Source organism: Lonchura striata, chromosome 12, assembly GCF_046129695.1.
Source record: "Lonchura striata isolate bLonStr1 chromosome 12, bLonStr1.mat, whole genome shotgun sequence".
In the NCBI taxonomy this organism is placed as follows: domain Eukaryota; kingdom Metazoa; phylum Chordata; class Aves; order Passeriformes; family Estrildidae; genus Lonchura; species Lonchura striata.
The window spans coordinates 14,256,083-14,275,177 of NC_134614.1; the positions used below are offsets into that span (position 1 = coordinate 14,256,083).

At 51.1% G+C, this 19,095-nt stretch overlaps 1 protein-coding gene across 1 annotated transcript in view; it reads left to right on the forward strand.

The window, feature by feature from the left end:
• The first annotated feature begins 402 nt into the window (after positions 1–402).
• The window catches only part of CHST13 (carbohydrate sulfotransferase 13), a 28,965-nt gene continuing 10,272 nt past the window's right edge, over positions 403–19,095 (forward strand). Inside the window, exon 1 of the mRNA XM_021531926.2 lies at positions 403–509. Within this exon, the coding sequence (XP_021387601.1) occupies positions 416–509 (94 nt within the window). The 5' untranslated portion in view covers positions 403–415. The remainder of the gene's footprint in view (positions 510–19,095) is intronic.

A 19,095-nucleotide genomic window follows, 5' to 3' on the forward strand; every position in this document is an offset into this window, starting at 1 on the left:
AGGTGTATTTCAAGGCCACGTGTATTTTAAGGCCACGAAACTTTGCGATGCTTCCAAAGTGCTGACCGTGCAGAGGAAAGCCACCAGGAAACTCCCGACCCTGCCACCGCATCAGCGGCTCCCTTTTCCCCTGGGGGAGTCCCAGAGCCGAGACGGGAGCTGGGCAGGGAAGTGCGCGCTCCGGAGCGCCGGCGGGGCGCGGGCACGGCACGGGGCGAGCAAACCCCCCGCGGCCGGCCGGGCCGAGCCGCTACCGGCTCCGGGGTTCTCGGGGGGCGAAGTTCCCGTGGCGGCGGCCCGTGTCACTTCCTGCGGGGCCGCGGGCGCGGGGCGGGGCGGCGGCGGCGCCCGGCGGGGCTCGGCGGGCCGGGCCGGGGCCGCGGGCGCTGCGCTGCGCCGCCAGCCGCGGCCGAGGATGCGGCGGAGCCGGGCGCCGCGCCTGGCGCTGGCCGCCGGCCTCGGCTCGCTCCTGCTCGTCCTCTTCTACTTCCAGAGCAGCCTCAGCCCAGGTGGGTCCGCGGGCGCCGCGCTCCAGCAGGGTTCCCCGGCGGTGGCGGGCGGAGCGGGGAGCGGGGCACGGCGGGCAGCGCTTCCCTGCTCCTGGAGCGCCTCGGCTGTCGGGCGGTCCCGGTGAGCTGAAGCCGTGTCCACGGGGTCGGGCGGTCCCGGCCAGCTGAAGCGGTGTCCACGGGGTCGGGCGGTCCCGGCCAGCTGAAGTGTCCCCGCGGGGTCGGGCGGTCCCGGCCAGCTGAAGCTGTCCCCGCGGGGTCGGGCGGTCCCGGTGAGCTGGGGTCCCGTCGCTCGGCTGAGCCCATCGGAGTTCTCCCTGCGCGTTCCCGTCCCAAACGTGCCTCCTTTCCACAGCCGCCTTCTGTCGGGTCGCTGTCCTGTTCGGCGTCCCTGCGGGGCGTGGAACCGCGGGGAGCTCTGTGCCATCACGGAGCTGTGCCGGGGTCGGGACGGGAGAGGAGAGCTGCTCTGTCCCGCAAGTGCCGGTTCATACCCGCGCTCACGAAAATTCCTGCGAGTCTGTCTGAGTGGCTCAAGGGAACTTCTCTAGTGTGTGCTCTTAGAAATTTCTCGCTAGTTGGGAAACAATTCTGAAATAAAATCTGAACCGTTTTGTACTGGGGGGATAATTTATTTCCCTGTCTTTTCTGATCCTTTGGGGAAATTAGTTCCTCTCTCCTACGAGACGTTTTTGGGTAATTCCTGCCGTTTTAACAATGTACTAATGTTTTCTGAGTATAGCAGCAATCCATCAATGGGGCCTTTAGAGTTACATCTTTAAATTCATAAGACCGACTTGACTGAAACGTTAATGGAATTTTATCAGTGTAGACTAAATGAAATGTGATTTTCCTTTTATAGGGGCTGCTCTATCATTTTAATGTGTTTTTTTCCTAAAAATAAAAAAGGCATAGCTTGTTGGCTGAGTAAGATTGAAAAGGAGTTGGGTTTCAAGCGAGCATTTGTTATTTCTAGATGAGCATGTGAATTCAGAAATCCCAGAAGACCGTAATCAGTATTGTATTCCTTAGTAACTTTTTCTTTTCTTAAGGAAATGATTTATGCATTTTATTTTAGTATTGGGACTGCTCAGTAAAAAGTGCAGCACTGAATCAGCTTTAATCTCCAGGGGTGCTAATGAAGAGATGATTGTGTTTTACACTGGGTATGCTTTCTAGCATCTGACTGGAAAACGTGTCTCTTTTTGGGGCTCTGGTTTTCAAGAAAGACATTCTGCTGGTCTGAGTCAGCAGAACTTTCTGTGCTTAGCTGACTTTAATTCCTTACCTGATCTCAACCCAGTTTCACACAGAGCTCCCGTGAGGTCAGAGCAAACCAGGTGATGGTAATGGTGGTGGTGTCTCACGAGGCGCTGGAGGGAATTTGGGTCTGGAATGGTAATGCAATCCCCTGCAAATCTTTTCTTTCACATGGGGCAAGTGTGATTTTTGAAAGTTCCCATAGATGCTGATAGGTGTGAGGCAGGGATCTCCAACTGCTGGAACCAAGTAATGCTTGTCACTCTGTGGAAACCCGTTTGTGAGGATGTGGATGCCTTCTGCAGATTTGCCCCTTTAGGTTCAATAAAGAGGTGAGTTAAAGCAATATTCATGTTTTCTAATCAGCTTATTTTCTAGCCACACAGTTGTCTCCCTGGGTCCAGCCTTCGTTTTTGTGACATTTCTTTCCCTTATTATTTTTCAGTTTACAGTTTTTCCTTTCCTCTTCAGATCAGTGAGAAACACTAGCAGAGGAAAGGTCATTACCATATACAGAAAGGAAGCAAGCTACAGATTGCTTCATTTTTTATCCCAAAGGAAAACAAACTGAGGCAAATTGCTTGAATTTTAGAAGTTATAAGTTACAATAATAGGTAAACAATTTGCAAACAAAAATGTCATCTTTAAAGTGATGCCTGCCTAGGGGTTATTTGGAGTTCTAGTTGTCTGGTGTCATTTGGTTTTTATACAATAATGAAGAAAAATGCTAGGGACGAAAAAAAAAAAAAAAAAAAAAGAAGCAATGCTATGAATTTCCCCCAGGAGCAGTCAGATCCTTTCTCCATCGTTAGCAGGATTGAGCAGGTTGCCTTCCCTGGGCCACCCACAGTCCATTACATGTAACATGCTGAATTAATCCTTGCTAATGGCAAGAGACATACGTAGAGACCAAACCTTCCTGTGACCAGGGCAAGGAATGGGAAGAATGATGATACAAACCTTTAAGCTTGAGGGTGCTAAGGTCTCACTCAGCTCAGGGAGCAGGAATTCACCACTCTGGTTGTGTTGCCCACTTACAGCTTCATCTGGACAGTTGTGCATGGAGTGGTTTGTGCTGAGCTCCATGGCTGGGCTGGAATAAGGCTTTCTTGTTCTGCCTCAGGAACACCCACACACCAGCCTGTGCTGAAATAACTCTGCTCCTAAATGCTGCTGAGTTGGTTATTTTGGTGGTGGGCTGAATTAGTCTGTACTGCAGGCAGTGTCAGAATTCCCTGTTGTACCTCCTGGAGGCAGGAATGGGCTCAGTGTTTGCCAGAGGGGTGGGACATGTCTTGGTGCTCCACAGGGAAGTGGGGTTGTGTGCCTGAGTGTGCCCTGCCTTCGTGGCCCTGTGGGTTTTGTTGCTTTTCCTTCCTGCTGGCTGTACTGGTGAGCAGACACGGGGACTGTGGCCCAGCACTCCCCTGGCTCTGGGGTGGAGCTGTGCCATGGACTGTCCCCTGCTTGCTTCAAGTCAGTGGTGACCTGTCTGTCCCACTCCAGGCTCACTGGTACATGGCCAAGGGGAGCACATCTGTATTGCAGGAAGGTGTTTGTGCTGAGCACACTGACCCTGGACCTTCCACACTATGCCACAGTGGGTAGTTCTGGGGTTTACCTGGAGCAGTCACCTTTCAGCACCTCCTGCACCTGGGCTGGCGGCGTGGGCAAGCGCGCTCAGCTCGCAGGCAAGCCTCGTGCCATCTCAGCTGGGCTCAGGGGGTGATGAGGGCCACCAGGAGTCCTTGGCTGTACTGGTGTCACCCCACAGCCATCCAGGAGATGCTGGCTGGCCTCAGCACGATTATCATCCATCGTCTGAGCTGATGTTCTTCTGCTGTCCCAGCACAAGCTGTGCTGGCTTGTGCACGCTGTACATTTCTGCGCGAGGTGAGGATACACAGCAGGGCTCCCAGGCTGGCATTTCATCTCACTCTGCTGGCAGCACATCTAGGCTGGCACAGCAGGAGATACTGGAGGCTGCCACTCCTTGTCTGCATCAGAGCTTTGGTCACTGCTGTTCTCAGGGGGACCACACTGATTTTAGCAACAGTGGGGGAGGTGAGATGACTCTGGTAGGACAGATGTGGGCTAGAGGGAAGGGGGAACATGTGAAGGATTTAGAGGGAGGTGAGTGGCAGGTCCTTAGGCCTTATGCTCATCTGGTCTGAGGTTTCTGCAGGCAGTACCCAATGGTATGTCTTTGGAGCAAATGTGGGTAGGCAAACTGTACTGACATCTGGAGAGCTAGCAGTTTTCTCCAATAAAAAAGAAGGAAAAACTCTTAATCTCGAAGTGCTCCTTTATTTCTGCTTTTTTTCTGTCTGTTTGTAGCATCCAGCTGATGTTTCTTAGGTCTTTTTAGCAGCACTTGCTCAATGCTGGCTTCTGCACTTCCCATTTGTTTTACAACCTGCTGTCAGCGCGAGCTGTTGGACCTCATGGGGCCTTGCAGCTGAGATGTACTCAGCCTTTGGTCTGACTCTTTCACAATGAGAGATACCAGAAGTGCCAGGGTTGTGATCCTATTCCAGAAAGCTTTCCAAGTGAGAAAGCAATGAGAGCCCTGTCTTCATCCTTATCTGCTCCTGTATCAACCAGTTGGATCTCCTCTGAGCTTTGATAGAGCAAAGCCTTCTCCAATCCCTTCACCAGCCTGAAAGAGAAGGGTTGATGTGTTGCAGGAGGATGAGCAGCGATGCTAGAAGCCACATCAACACTTGTAGCAGATATCACAGGTAGGAAACTGCCTCACCAACTTTGTTTCTTAGCCCTCTGATGTGCCAAGGTGGATATGGGAGACACCACTGCCACCACTCTCTGCCAGTTCTCAGCTGGTTTCAATTGCCCAGCCCAACACCCCTCGGCACCAGCAGATCTTGGAGAAACTCTTGCTTCTCATTGGTCCAAATTTATTGATCCTAGTCAACTCCATCTCTGTGCCTAAAGATTGGTCCTTTCAGAGGGATACAAATTATTACAGAGATCACAGAGTTGATAAGTGATTTGACCCGCAGAGCTCTAGTCCCTGAACCTACAACTGCACCTAGACTTGATGTGAATGGAGATAAATACACACTTAAATATTAGCAGACCTTCGAAAACCAGGGATTTTTTTTTTCAGAACAGGAAAAAGCCTATTTTAGTCCTCAGTTCCTCCCCATTGTTTAAAGGTATTTGGAGGCTGAAATTCAGCCGCTGCCTTGGGACGTGTGCGGTTCAGCCAGCGAATGCTTTGAGCCTGGTCGTGCCTGCAGCTGGCTGACACATGTCCTCAGCCTTCCAGATAAGGAGGCAGATGCTGCTTTTACCCTGGCTAAGGCTGCAAGCACAGGCAGGGTGACAATCAAGCCACCCTCAGATGGTGTTGACCTTTCCTCTTTCCTTTCCTTTCCTTTCCTTTCCTTTCCTTTCCTTTCCTTTCCTTTCCTTTCCTTTCCTTTCCTTTCCTTTCCCTTTCCCTTTCCCTTTCCCTTTCCCTTTCCCTTTCCCTTTCCCTTTCCCTTTCCCTTTCCCTTTCCCTTTCCCTTCCCCTTTCCCTTTCCCTTCCCCTTTCCCTTCCCCTTCCCCTTCCCCTTCCCCTTCCCCTTCCCCTTCCCCTTCCCCTTCCCCTTTTCCGCTTTTTTCCCCCTTTTTCCCCCTTTTTCCCCCTTTTTCCCCCTTTTTCCCCCTTTTTTTTTTCCTTTTTTCCCCTTTTTTTTCCCCTTTTTCCCTTTTCCCCTTTTTCTTTCCCTTTTTCCCTTTTTCCCCTTTTTCCCTTTGTTCCCTTTTCCGTTTGTCATGGGGCAATTTTGCCCAACTCATTTTCTCAGTCATAGTATCGTGATGCCCAGAATGCAGCCCCTTCCTTTTGAGGAGCCAGTATTTGAAGTGCAGTAACATTTACCAAAGCTGCTGGCAAACACAAGCTGGGCACCCTGAGTTCTGTCGTTTTTGGAAAAGACATGAAGACTCCATCCGTGACCTGTTGGGGTAGAAAAATCCACACAGTCCTGTGCTGAGAGCAGGGCAGTAATGAAGCCCATCTGCTCCTGAGGGCCGGGCTTTTCATGAGGAATGCTTTTCTCTAGTCCTTTTTGGCTTTATACAGTTTCCTGAAAATCTCTGATAACATGCAAGAGGTTTTGGAGGGGAAAGGAGTGAGCTTAGCACACCCAGAGTTAACTCTGTCCCTGCAGGAGAAATTGGTGTCCCAGTGGATCTGCTGCCTGCATCCAGCCTCTCCTGGCCCCACGTTCCTCTGGCATCTCAGCCTGGCTCTTTCTGGCTGGCAGCACGTGCACCTGCATTTTGTCCCCACACACAAAACTCCAATGTGCTGCAATAAGAACTCCACAAAAGCAGCACCAGGAGGGCTTTGCCTGTGTTGGTGCAGGGCAGAGGTCCAAGGCTGGCAGATGAGTGCTTGTGCAGTGTTCAGGGCTCTCCTGAGGGGCTTGGGATTTTTTATGTGCTGGGTTTATTTCTTGGTCCTTGGTTCCTGCAAGCATCTGAACAGAGAGCATGACAAACCCTCCATCTTAATTCCAGTGCAAACACAGCTGTCTTTCCCAAGACTTTATATGAGAAGCCAAAAGAAACTACAAAGGCATTAGACAATTCCCAGTACTGCTTCTTGGAGCTGAGTACCCAAAGAAGATCTTAGCCCCCCAAATACGTCTGAGGGGCCAAGGGGGGATGTTTCACTTTGAGCCTTTGAGGCACAGCTGGGCAAAAGCCCAAAACTTTCCTCGTTCACAGGCAGTTAAGGACTACTAGCAGTCAGACAAGGGAGAAACATCTCAATGAGTAGCTCCGGTGGCCTGAAAGTCCTGAGTTTAACATCATTGTGCCTTGGTCCTGCCTGCATGGCACAGTTTACACTGAGAGTAAAAACAGGGACAAATGGACCTACCCTAGGAGCTGGAGGTACTTTCTTCCCCCAGTAAAATTTGTCATGGATGGAGGGGAGTGACTGATGTCAATGGGGAGTTGAACCCCACATTCCCAGGCTTTGCTGCCCAGTTTAGACCAGTGTGTCCTCTCCCATATGTGTACTTGTACCTGCAGAGCTTGTAGTGCTGTAAACTGGGACACCCTGTCTCTGTCTCCTGTCTGGATCTGCAGCTGTGGGACAGGTCTGTATTCAACCACAAGCTCTCTGAAATTTCCCCACTGATTCACATAGATATTTTTCTCTTCTTGAAATTGAACTCCCCCCTTAGCAGTGCAATCCTCCCAGCAAGGCTGGATGGTGGGTCATATTGCTAAATGGCCCCTGGATATGCTGCTGCCCTGTGAGGTTGTCCCCCATCCCTGGTGTTCATTTCCAGATGCTGGGATCCTTGCTTCATGACTGGCCGTTGTGATTTATTCCAGCTTTGCCAGTTTTGCTGTTGCAGGTTTGTACCCTATGTCATTCTAGTAAACTACACATTAAAGTCAGTTGTAGAGTTCTGATAAATTGGGTTCAACCCCCAAATGTCTCTTCTTGTTCTGTTCTCTATTTTCCAATTGCCTGTGCCTTCCACTGGGAAGCCAAAATTTCAATCTAAGTTGAAGGGCAAAGGTGAGAAGAAACTTTCTCTGTGTCCCCAGGAGCTGGGCAGCCACTGCTTGGGTAAATCTTCCTGCACATCCTTCGCAGGAGATCAGCCAGTGTAGGGGATAGCACTGAGCCTTGGGGCTGGTTTTGTTTCTGTTACAGTTTAATGACTGGGGAGCAGAGAAGATGCCTCATTCATTGTGTTGGAAGAAGAGTGTGATGCTCTGAGGGACACCCAGTGTGTCCCTCGTGGGGACAGGGAAGAGAAGGGGAGCCAGAGGACACGGTGTGAGAAATGGCTCAGTGTGACTTGGATCCTGTACACAAATGATACCAACATTGCCACTGCAAGACTCGTGCTGTCAGGAGCTGTGGTGTGCTGGCTGCTCAGCAAACAGGGCTGCAGCAGCACCAGCCGGCACTGGCTCCTCTGCAGGAGGCAGCAGGGGTGGTTCCAGCAGCCACCAGTGCCAGTTCCCCTCTGCACCGAGCTGAGCAAGCCCAGGACACCCATAGCAGAGGAACCTGACATCCTGAACTGTCACCCCATCACTTCACAGCCCACAAATCTCTGCTCCCCTCTTGATGGGCTGAATCTGTCAGAGCTCAGAAGTGCCCTGAGCGTGTTTTCAGTGTGAGCTCCTCAGACAGGACAGTGATTGCAAAAAGCAAACACACACACACTGCCCTGTGCACACATGCTCCCCTGCCGTTGCCAAATTGGTCTCGGCATCACCCCCACATTGCTGTGACTTGCCCTGGGCAGCTGCCTAAAATATGGATGTTCAGTCTGAAAAGCTGATGAAAGCTGTGTGAGGGCACCACATGGGATCAGAGCCACAGTCATGCCATCAGAGCTCCATCTTGGACCTGGTGCTGTCCTCCTGACCTGCCAGTTGTTGATGTGGGGACATCTTTATGCTGGCTTCTGGTGGACAGGGAGAGGACAGGTGGGAGGGAAGCTGAGCTCTCTTCCAGCATTTCTTTTGAATGCTATTAAGCAAGTTTCATTTTTTCCTAAACCCTTTGCAGCAGCCCTTACTGGGATATCTGGGGTGTGTAGGGTTTTGAAGGTCCCTGCCTTGTAACCTTCTCCACCTCCCACCTTTGGAAGTCTCAGAGGCAAAGATCTGCCTCGGGTTTGTTTCTAGACTTGGTGATCCTAGCTTCAGAGATCCTTGCACAAGTCCACTCCCTTTAGCTTGCTGGCATGTCACTGAACACATTTAGCTTCAGGGCATGGAGGTGTCCAGCCTTGAACCAGGCAGTGGGGAATTCCTGCAGCCTGTTGGAGGAGCAGGCTGCCTGCTCTGCCTGCTTCTGTTTTCCCACAGTGCCCCTGAGCTCTTAATATTTGGATGAGCTTTGACTAAATAAATAGTTGTAAATTTATGGGCAGGCAGACTGATGGGAATTTGGCTGGGAAGGGCTTGGAGTTGGTGTTTCCTGGGAGAAGGAAGCAGGGTTTCTCTTCTCTGGTCAGGACTGTAGCAGCTCCACCACCCTTGGGTTCTGCAGCTACATCCTCAGCTGAGGTGGCTCATCTGTCTAGCAGTGCAGGAAAGCCTGGCCACAGAACCCACATCCTCTGGCAGCTCTGCTGAGAGGGTAATCACCAGTGGGTGTTGAAAATGGTCAAGAACCTGGTTTTGAGGGTGTGAGTGTGTGTGGATTCAAGGTCTGATGATTTTTCTGTCCCAGTTCAACACACTGCCCCGTGCCACCTCAAGTCCTTCCCTGTGTTGTGCTGAGAGCTTCCTGACCTACAGCAGGGCTCTCCAAACACCAGACAGCCATCCCCAGCCCTGGCCTGGCTCTTTGGGGTCCTGCTTGCCTCCCTGTCTATTGACATGTCCCACCACCCCTTCACCTTATCAGTAATCCTTGACACATTGGAGCCAGGAATGGCAAAGGTGTTCAGAGCTCCCAGCAGTGCCCCAGCCCTGGCCACTGAACCCTCGGGTGGTGTCACACTGTGAAGCTGTTTTGGCAGCTGTGAGGTGCTGCAAACCACAGTGCCCCAGGCTTGTGTGTGGTGCTGTGCTCGGGTGAGTCTGTTACAGGGCCACGTACACAAACCATGATGAGCACAGGGCTGAGACCTGCTGTGCTGAAAAAGCAGCTGATTCTGGTGAGACACAGCTTTTTCACCATTGGACTTAATTTCCATAGACTCCCTCAGAGCAGCATTCAACGGGACTTGAAGCTGTTTTTCTCCCCAAAGAATGTCTCTGAAGGTGTTGCTGCCTCCACAGTGGCTCGAGTGACAGGTGAGGAAGCCTCTAACCTGGCCATGGCAGATGGGCAGGTGCTGGCATCTCTACCCATGGTACTTGTGCAAGGAGATGTGCCATTAAAGTTTTGGATCTCCACAGCACTACACAGGGCCCATAGGTCCCTTCCCATCAGCTTATCTCCTGTGCTACAGAGAGGTGCTGAGGCCATGAGTCCTGGCCTCCAGTCACAACGTGCTCACAGATTTTCCTTCTCCATGTAAATGTCACTTGATTTATAGCCCTCCATCTCCTGGCTGCTTTCCCAGCTCTTCCAGGGAGGAGCAGCAGCAGGTTTGAGCCATCCCTTGCAGTGCTCTCTCTTCTTGTGAGTTTGCAGCCTCACTACTAATGTGGAACCCACCCCAAGCCTGCTCTCTGGCCAGATGTTGCTTCACTGACCTTGCAGAAAGATGGGTAATATCGACGTGAGGTTCAAAGGTGATGTTTGTTGGGAGCTGCCGAGTGTGGGTGTCCCTGGGACTGCCTTGCTTGTTCTAGAGGGCCTTCTTCAAAGCAGGGACCTGAGAAATCAGCACAAATTGGTTGCAGGTCAGAAGCTGCTCGGGAGCTCCCCACTCCCATTTGTACTGTGTTGCCCTGCGAGACTGGGGCTCTGCCTGCCACAGCAGATTTCCCCATGGCAGGGGAAGGCAGCGAGTTCAGTCCTGCACATATCTACAGAGCCAGGCCTTTCCTTTTGGCAAGGGTGCAGGGCTAGCATATTCACAGCTGGGTCTCTTCCAAGTTTACTCCTGGCAGTATCAGGGAGATTGATTTCCCTTTAGCTTAATAGGATCAGCAGACACAGGCACTGTGAGACCCAAACAAGGCTGAATTGATGCTGCTGGAGTTTTGCATCAGTAGCCCACAGCTGCTGCTGGGTGGTGTAGACACAAGCCTCCCAGTACCCATCAGAGCTTGCTCACTCCCTGTGAAAAGGGACGTCCCCAGAGCCAGCAGCCACTCTCAGGAAGGGTTAAATCCAACAGCCACTCAGATAAGCAGCTAGCAGTGATGCTGGATCTGTTGTGCCTCAGAGCTGCGATGGTGCTGGATGTTTGTGTCCTCTGCTGAATGTGCTGGCTGGGGAGACAGAGCTCTTTGGTGGCCTCAGGCAGGGGTCATTAGGAAATGCAGGCATGAGGGGCCGTGTGGTGGGGCCATATGTGCTGGAGATGGTTCTCAGAGCTGGTTCTCCCAAGTCTCCAGCAGGCTGTAATTCACTTCTCTCCTCCTCCGTGAGCTCATGCATCTCTTCAATTCTTTGTAAAGCCTCTTGTTGTGTATCTTGAGACAGAGAGTCTCACCAGCTGATGACCTGTGTCATTTAGAGAGGCAGGACACGGCCCCTCAGCTGGCTCTGCTGGGATGAGAGGCATGAAGCAGAGCAGGGAGGGATGGCTGTGTGCAAGGTGCTGCACTGGGAAGAGTTTGCTGAGCGTGCTTTTTTTCTCAGATCAGCTTATTGCTGCTTTCATCAATCCCAGATGAGAGCTGAGAAGATGGCTTGAGTCATGTTCAGCAGGCAAGTTGAGCCATCTGACATTCAAGAGACTCCTCTTTGTTGTACCTGTGCAGGTGGCCTGTGTGCAGAGGGCACAAACAGCATCTGCCCAAACCAGACCTGAGCATGGGCAGGTTTTGAGCAAGCCCAGCCTGCTCCCCTGCACGCTGGCCTGCCGTGGCCTCAGCAGCTGAGCAGGAGGCAGCGGGCTGCTGCAGATGGGCTCTTGGCTTGGCAGCTCTGTGGTGCTGTGTGAGCAGCTGTGGGCTGCCCGAGCCTGCCCAGAGAAGGGGGCCTGCAAGAATACAGACACCATACAAGTGGGATTTTAGGGAGAGGTGGATCTCTGGGGCAGCCTTGCCCAGGGAAAATCAGCCCCTGTCCATCCTGACAAAGGGTGGTTTGCTGGTGCAAGCCCTTCTTCTGCAGTTCCTTCGGGCAGCAGGCTGCAAAGGAGGAGTTTATTGACAAGGAATGGAAATGCTGGCAGTTCAGGCTTGAATTATAAATGCAAGCAGCCAACTGGGGCCAGGAGAATGACAGGCATAATGGGGAAGAGAAATTGCTCTTGGAAAGCTTCTAGCTTGGCTTATAGGAGGAATTAACCATTTGGAAACAGAAGATTGCATGGTACTTACACGCAAATACTTTATTTGCTCGCAGAGGCTGTGTTCCTGCTGGATATTGTTAATTTTCTGTTTCCTATAAAGATCTTAATTGCAGTCCTTGTGACATTAGAGACCTAGGGACACTGCCCCAGCAAAATACATCCCTCCAGCTAAAATGCCTGTGATCTTTCTATTAAACCTTTCTGGCATCTGCCTCCGGCTGGTACCAGGTGACCAGAGCCTCCTGCTGCTGAGGAGACATGAAGGTTTAAGAAGAGCCCCTGCACTGAATGGGCCAGAGTGTCCAGACCAGCTGCCATTGGCTCTATTCCTAATATGATCCCCACAGACAATGCTGGGGCATTTGGCAAGCTCCTTGAAGCAGCTGGATTCCTTCTTTCCCTTTCTGTGTGATTTTTTGTGAGCTAATCCTATAACTGTCACCATTTTCCATCACTTGATTAGAGTATCCCTGGTTGATCCTTGACTCAACTTGACTAAATGGAAATAAGAGGGCCTTTCTTGAGAAACATAGCCTGAGCCATTCCCACCTCTGGGGAGGAGGGAGCCACACAGCCAAGGCCCAGCTGTGCCAGCCCCTGAGCCTGGTGTAGCTGGTGGCACTGTGATAGTCCAAGAGGTGTCATCGGTGAGAAATGAAGACAAATTGTTTTTAGAATCATAAAGGCAAAGTAAGCTGTGCAAGAAAGCAAGAGCCAGAAGAGGAGAGAGCTTTCATGAAGCTTTGTAGAAAACAAGGAGGCTCTTCATGTAATTTTAATATCTTCCTAATGGCAATGGCAATAACTTCTTCCTAAGTAAACTTTCCAGGATCTTGAACATCACGAGTAATGCACAAGTGGTTTTGAAGCATGTCCAGAAGCCAGATCTCTGAATCACAGTCACTTCTGGAATGAGTGGCAGCCAGCCCCTGCACTGGCTTGGGTACAGCCAGCACTCCCTAAACAGTAGGCATGTGGCCGAAGCCTGGACAGACCAGGGATTTCAGATTTCAGAGGTCTCTTCCAGGCAGTTAAAAGCTGAGAGCCTCCTGTTAGGGAGGAAAAAAAAATGAAAAAGGAAAGGCAAAAAAGTAAAGTTAGAAAGATAATTATTTTCCTGCCCAATATGTGTGACATGCAGTAGAAATCTAAACTAGCGCAGGATGTTCTGACCCCATCTCACGTCAGGATTTTAATGTTCTTTTTGTAGCAGCTTAAAAAAACATCCATCAGATGACATCCCCTCAAACCCCAGAGCCACCTCTGTGGCTGCTGCCTGAGCTTTGTGTGCAGCAGATGGAAGGCAGAGAGACAGAGCTGGCTGCAAACCCCTCAGTGCTGGATCGTCCCTCAGCCTGGCTTAGCTGCAGAGTGCTGAGTGTGCACTGTGCATTTGTCAGCCAGGCATGAGGAGCAAAACACACAAAGTCTTTTTCTGCCAGGCAAGTGCCCCTCCAAAGGGCGCTGATGGGGGCTGCACGCAGGGTCATGCTGGCTTTGCTCATCTGGGAGCTCTTGCATGCCTTGAGCAGTGAAAAGCCAGCTCCAAGCTTTCCAGTTTTTGCTAAACCTGTAAGAGCATTAATAGAAATGGACAGTGGAGATTGTACTGTCAGCAGTGCTTGCTGTGTTTCTTTGGAGCACTTTCAGCAGAGATCTCTCTTTTTTAGTGGTTTGGAGAAAACCCAAGTAGCTCTGAACATCAGACCTCTGCCTCCCTCCCATCCCACGTGGTGCTGAGTGGGACACGCAGGCTGTGCTGTGACAGGGGCTGATCTCGACCCAGAGTCCTGTTTCCAGCCATGAGCTGTGCCAAAGGCACAGCAGATCCTGGGGAGTGGGAATGGAGAAATTGCCCCTTGGAGAGGCAGTTTCTGGATCCTTTCAGTGGAGGAAGGATGATGTGAAATAAAGTCTGGTTGTCACGTTTCTGTGGTGATGGCAGTGCCAGCCCCATGCGTGGCCTGTCAGAAGGCTCTCTCCAGGTGTGACTCCTGGCAAGGAGCATGGCTGGGACATGTTCCAGCTGAAAGAGAAGATGCTGAACTGTGGTGGCAAGGGGGACAGCCACGAGGAGCCCGTGGCTGGGAGGGGGTCAGGTCAGCTGCAGTGTCACAGCATCCACTCAGGAGGCGGCTGCGCCTTTCCTGGCCTGCCACACAAAGGCTGCCACGGTGCTTGAGAGGCCAGGCTGAGGCATTTTCTGATGAAAGTCAATGTGTCTGTCTTGAACTGGATCCAGATGGAGAAACCTGAAGTCTGGTGGCACTTGGTGCCAGTGGCACCTTGTGCTGCTGGCCCCTGCCCCACATTTGCTGTCTGTGGATTTATTGCATGTGGCATGAGTCACTGAGCATGGAAATAGTTGTGGCTAGGTGACAGTCATGAGCATGGGTCACTGCAACCCCAGACTGAGGAAGGATCCATCTGCCTCTTTCAGGCTGGAAATCATGTGAGTTTTTTGTTTAATTTAATGTGCCTGGGGCTTCTGTGCTGTCCCTACGCCCTCAGATTTCTGTGTGAGCCCTCAGATTTCTGTCAGCCCTCTGTCACCTTCAGATTTCTGTGTGAGAGCCTGTGCTGTGAATAATCTGCACTGTGTGGGTGGGACAAGTGTCCCAATATCAGACAGAGAGGTGATGCAGCTCTGCTGCCTCTCCATCCCCCAGTGCAGCATGCCAGAGGCATTCCAGTCCCACAAGCCCCATTTACAGGGATGCTGTCTGCAGATGACTCTGCACTGATATCAGGGATCTTGGGCACAAGTGGAGGCAGGTGTGCTTGGATTTTTGGTCTCACTTCAGTTCCCTGAGGCTGTGTGTTTCCACCCTCACACGTTCACCTCAATCACTGCTGCTTCTGGCAGGCCTGAGAGCAGGACATGTACTCACCCTTCTGTGTGGCTCTTCCCATCCATCACTTTCCAGAGAGAATAGGTGAGAACCTTCTTCCACACCCTCACTAACATTTCCTGAAGGCAGTACCCCCTTGTTCCTCTCTTGCCTGTGGCTGCTGCCTTCCAGCCGGCAGGCCACATCCCTGCAGGAGTGAATGACTTTTCCTGCTGAAGGAAAGTGCAGTCCATTGAGTTATCCCATGTAAAACAGTGACTCATTGTCCCCTCTTTGGAGAGTGTTTCTTGGCTGGAGGAAGGCTGTTGCCAGTGCCAGGCAGCCTGGCTGCCATCACCACCCAGTTGTGCCACACAGCCCCGGAGAAGCTGCAAGGGGGGCATTGCTGAAAACAAGGGTATTTTTAGGGTGTGACACCTCCTTTCATTTCCTTCCAAAGGAAAGCAATCTTGGACATCTTTCTTATGTAGACCTGGTTATGGTGAGGTCCAGGGATCCCAAATACCTTCACATCTGTGTATGTGTGGTTTGGAACTGTGTTTAGTAGGAGCTGTGTGGTTTGGGGTGGAAAATGCTGCAGAAGGGTTTGTCTCAGGGGATGGTAACTGTGGAGTATAGACATTTGGTGGAAGGAGTTTGGAAAATGCTCCTTTCCCTCTTGGCTAAGAGGTTTGTACCACTGTGCCTCTTCAGAAGTGAGCTGTGTCACCTCAGTTCAGTGCCTGTGAGCCTCCTCTGAGGGTTGTGGCTGAGAAGGGGGGACTGGGGTGCTTCAGCAGCAGAGACGTGGGATGAAAATGTGTCCTGGGGATGGGGTGCCCCATCACCCTTCAGGAGCCATCTGTGACTGCTTGGAGTTTGCCTTAAGTAGCTTCCCAGGAAAACAAGAGAGCCATTTGTGCAAAAAGGGGAGGTTTCTGGGGAGGAACATCTGTGTGATAGAGACTGGTAGGATCCCTCCATTGGCTCCACAGGAGAGTGCTGTATTATAGCCAGGTACTGGAGAAGAGGAAGAAGATGGACCATTGTCCATCCTTCATCCCTCTGCTGCACCCTACCCCTCATCTTGCCCTGAAATGCTACTTTATCCTTGTGGCTAAAACATCACTTCTGTGTGAGCCCAGTGCCTGTGGGGATGCAAAACCACCCTGTCCCCTATGCAAACACGAGGGGGTTCACCCACCCGGGCTGATGGGAGAGCAGATTTGTCATCCCCTGCTGCAGCTCACTGTGCGTGGGCTGTTCTCTGTGCAAACCTACTCATGCACATGTCCTGTCTTGCTCTGCTCAGCTTGGCCCTGAGCTGCTTTCCTTGTGGTTTTCCCTTAGTGTTGTGGGTAACCTTCTCCCAGTGTATCTTTATTTCCAAGTGCTGGGTGTGAGGGGAGGTGGGGGGGTTTAATTACTTGGTTTGGCTGTTTCAAGAGGGATGGGAGAAAATGTGCAGCTCTGGGAAAAAAAAGCCTGAGCTAAGCTTTCAAGCACCCCTGTGTTGCCGGGACTCAGTTCTGTCTGATCCAGCCAAGTTCAAGTCACTTGGTTTAATTTCTGCTAAATTAAACATCATTAAGTCAAGAGCCACCAAATGGAGCCCCTTTGCCATGGAGATAACCAGGCTGACAACACCCAGGCACTGCCTGTGATTCAAAATACAATTGTGTGGCCCAAAACCAAGCTACTTGAGGCAATTTTTGAGCCTGAGAGCTAGGGTGCAGCGCTGGTGAAGGACACTTACCCAGTGGTTTCAGAGGGACACTTGAGCTTCCTGGTGTCATCCCAGTGCCTGAGGGTGGTGGCTCAACTGGTGACATGGAGGAATGAATCACGAGATGGCTTTGCAGGGCACAGGGATGCTGATCTGCTCAGGGAGGCAGAATCACAAAGGTCCTGCCCTTCTGATATGCTACATTAACCTGGCTGGCTTATCTGGGAAGGACCTGCTCCAGGACCCCTGCAGGGGTAAAAATATCCTGGCCCTTGGCTCTGCTCTGATGTCTGAAAATGCTCTGGAGCAAGCATGTGGAAGGTTCTGCTGCTCCCCAGGGTGCTCCAAATTGTCAGTTGTCTGTAGGGAACAGGAGGGGAGCTGGCAGGGAAGGTCTGATGGAGAATTATTCCTGTTCCCTAGCAAGTGAGCTGAGACAGACAGCTCAACAGACTCTCTGCCGCCTGTACCTCAGCAGAGAGACATGCACAGCAGCCAGCCCTTCCCCAGGCTTGGCCACAGAGCCAAGGGCAAGCTGTCAGGAATAGCTTGGGTTATGCATTGCTGGCTCGTTCATCAGCAAGGAAAACACTGGAGGAGGCCAGTGGTGGGTCTGCCTGTGACCACACTGCATGGGGCTGTGTGAGGTGGCAACCTGTTACCTGTGTCAGTGCTGAGCCTCTGCAAAAGGACTGAGGCAGAACAGGCTGAACAAGGCATAACTGGGGAGAAAAGCACCATGAAAAGAGAAGCAATGGTGGGAAGGGCCATAGGGGCATTTCCTGAGCTACAGAGGATGTTGGTCAGGAAGAATAAATGCATGTTTGTATTATAAATATCAGAGTTGCAGAGCTTGTGAGTTGATGCCAGCTCCCCTCCATCACTCCTGCTCACCACTCCCTGGCACAGCCCCAGGAGGAACAAAAGAGGTCAAGTACAGCGTTTGCTCCACAGGGATCTGTTCACTGCCACCTGCAAGCTGTGCCAGGTGTGGGCTTTTGTGGGTTGATATCTGAGCTCTCTTGGGGAACTGTGCTGTGCCTGGAAGAAACCCAGGGAAAAGACCAGAAATTGTCTCTTCTGGTTGTTCTCCAAAGGGCTGGTTGCTTTCTGCCATTGCTTGTGCTTGTCTGAATATTGCTGTGACATGTTCTCTCTCCCCAAAATTCTTTCTTGTGCATGTGCTCTGATGCCAGTTACCTGCCAGAATGGGACATGGATGCTGCCCACTCCCTCTGAGTGTTCTGGGTGCAGACAGCTGGATGAGCCCAGTCACTTACACCTCATTACAGCTCCCCAGCAGAGGTGCTTGTGTCTGAATTCACAAAGATGAAGGATGCATTTAAACAAATCAATTGTGTGGCTGTGTTATATTTCTTATTAAAAATTTGATTTGCTCTTGGAGCCAAAAAATTACCATTCCCAATCAAAACCTTTCAGTAAGAATTAAAATAGGAGTAATTCCCAAAGGTCCTCCCTTAGCTCTGTGAACGCCAGAATTGCCACACAGTTCTTCACAGCCAGGGGTATGATGTGAGAAAGCAGATGGTCACTTATTTGGTCATCTTGTGCATCAAAGAGAGGTCACTGCCTTCCACAACATTAAGGCAGTAAGTGAGTCTGGAGCTCTCTGTGGGATTCTGGTGTTGGAGTCTCACATCACCGTAGTTTTGAAAAATATCTGTCTTTTAAAAAATTCAAAAGAACAAACAACAACAATTAGCCTTTGTGTTTAGGCAGAAATTAAGGAAATGTGTTCTCCACCAATAGGAGCCCAAGCATAAAAGCCAGAGCTTCCTAGAATTAAACTGCTTTCTGGAGACGGCCCTGTTTGACCTTATAGCTCTGATCCTTGCAGGCAGGGCTCTCATGTGGACCACTGAACACTGCCCAGGGGTTCAGCTGGTGCTCCCATGTGGGATTTCTTGGCCTCCATGTCCTGGACCATCCTTGGTATCAAACCAGGAGGAAAAACTGAGTTCTGACTGCAATAACTGCCTGGATCCACCACTGCTGCTGCCAAGCTCTATTTTCTTTTTCTCTCTCTATTTTTTTTTTTTTGGTCCTGCTTGGATGTTAAAATCGAAAATTGGACAGATTAGTAGCCAGTGGCTTCAGCTAGGGTTTGGCTTTGACCAGCACAGTCACAGTATCCTCTCAGAAATTCTGTGGCAGGATCCTTCTGGATGCATTATTTCAGTAGTGAGGAGCCTGTGTTTGTGCAGTGGCATCTTGGTGGTCAGGGGTGAGTGAGCCATCACTGCTGAGGCTGGAGCACTCGTTGGCCCTGGCAGGTCCTGGAGAGGAGTCAGCATGATCTGGAGAAGCTCATTGCTGTGCCCACAAAGAGATCCAGGTCCTAATTTCTGGCTCTTCCAGTGATGCCTTAAACCAAGTGCTAATCCCTGTACAATGTAAAACTCTGGGTGTTGTTAACCCTTCTGGTAATATAGTTATTTGTTTCCCTCTGTATGCTCTTCCTTCTCCTATGAATGCAGTTTAGCTGCACACATGCCATGTGTGCCAAGCAGACAGCTTCTGTCACCAGTCCTTTTTCCTTTATTCAAGTCAGCATCCATCGAAAATATCACCTTCAATTTCAGAACTTTTTCTTTGGTGTAGGAGAGAGCATTCCCTTCCAAGAGGGAAGTCAGTTCTCCCCTGAGAACTGACTCTTCCTACAGAACAAAGAAGCACCTCTCCCACTGCCCCGCTGGCAATTGCAGGCTGTAATTTACCCTGATCATTTCAGGCACCGCAATTATTTTTTTCTCTTTTTTTAGGTTTTGCACAGACACAACAGGAAGCAAGGCTGGGGCTGTGAGAGGGCGGCGGGGAGGCAGAGGTGGGGT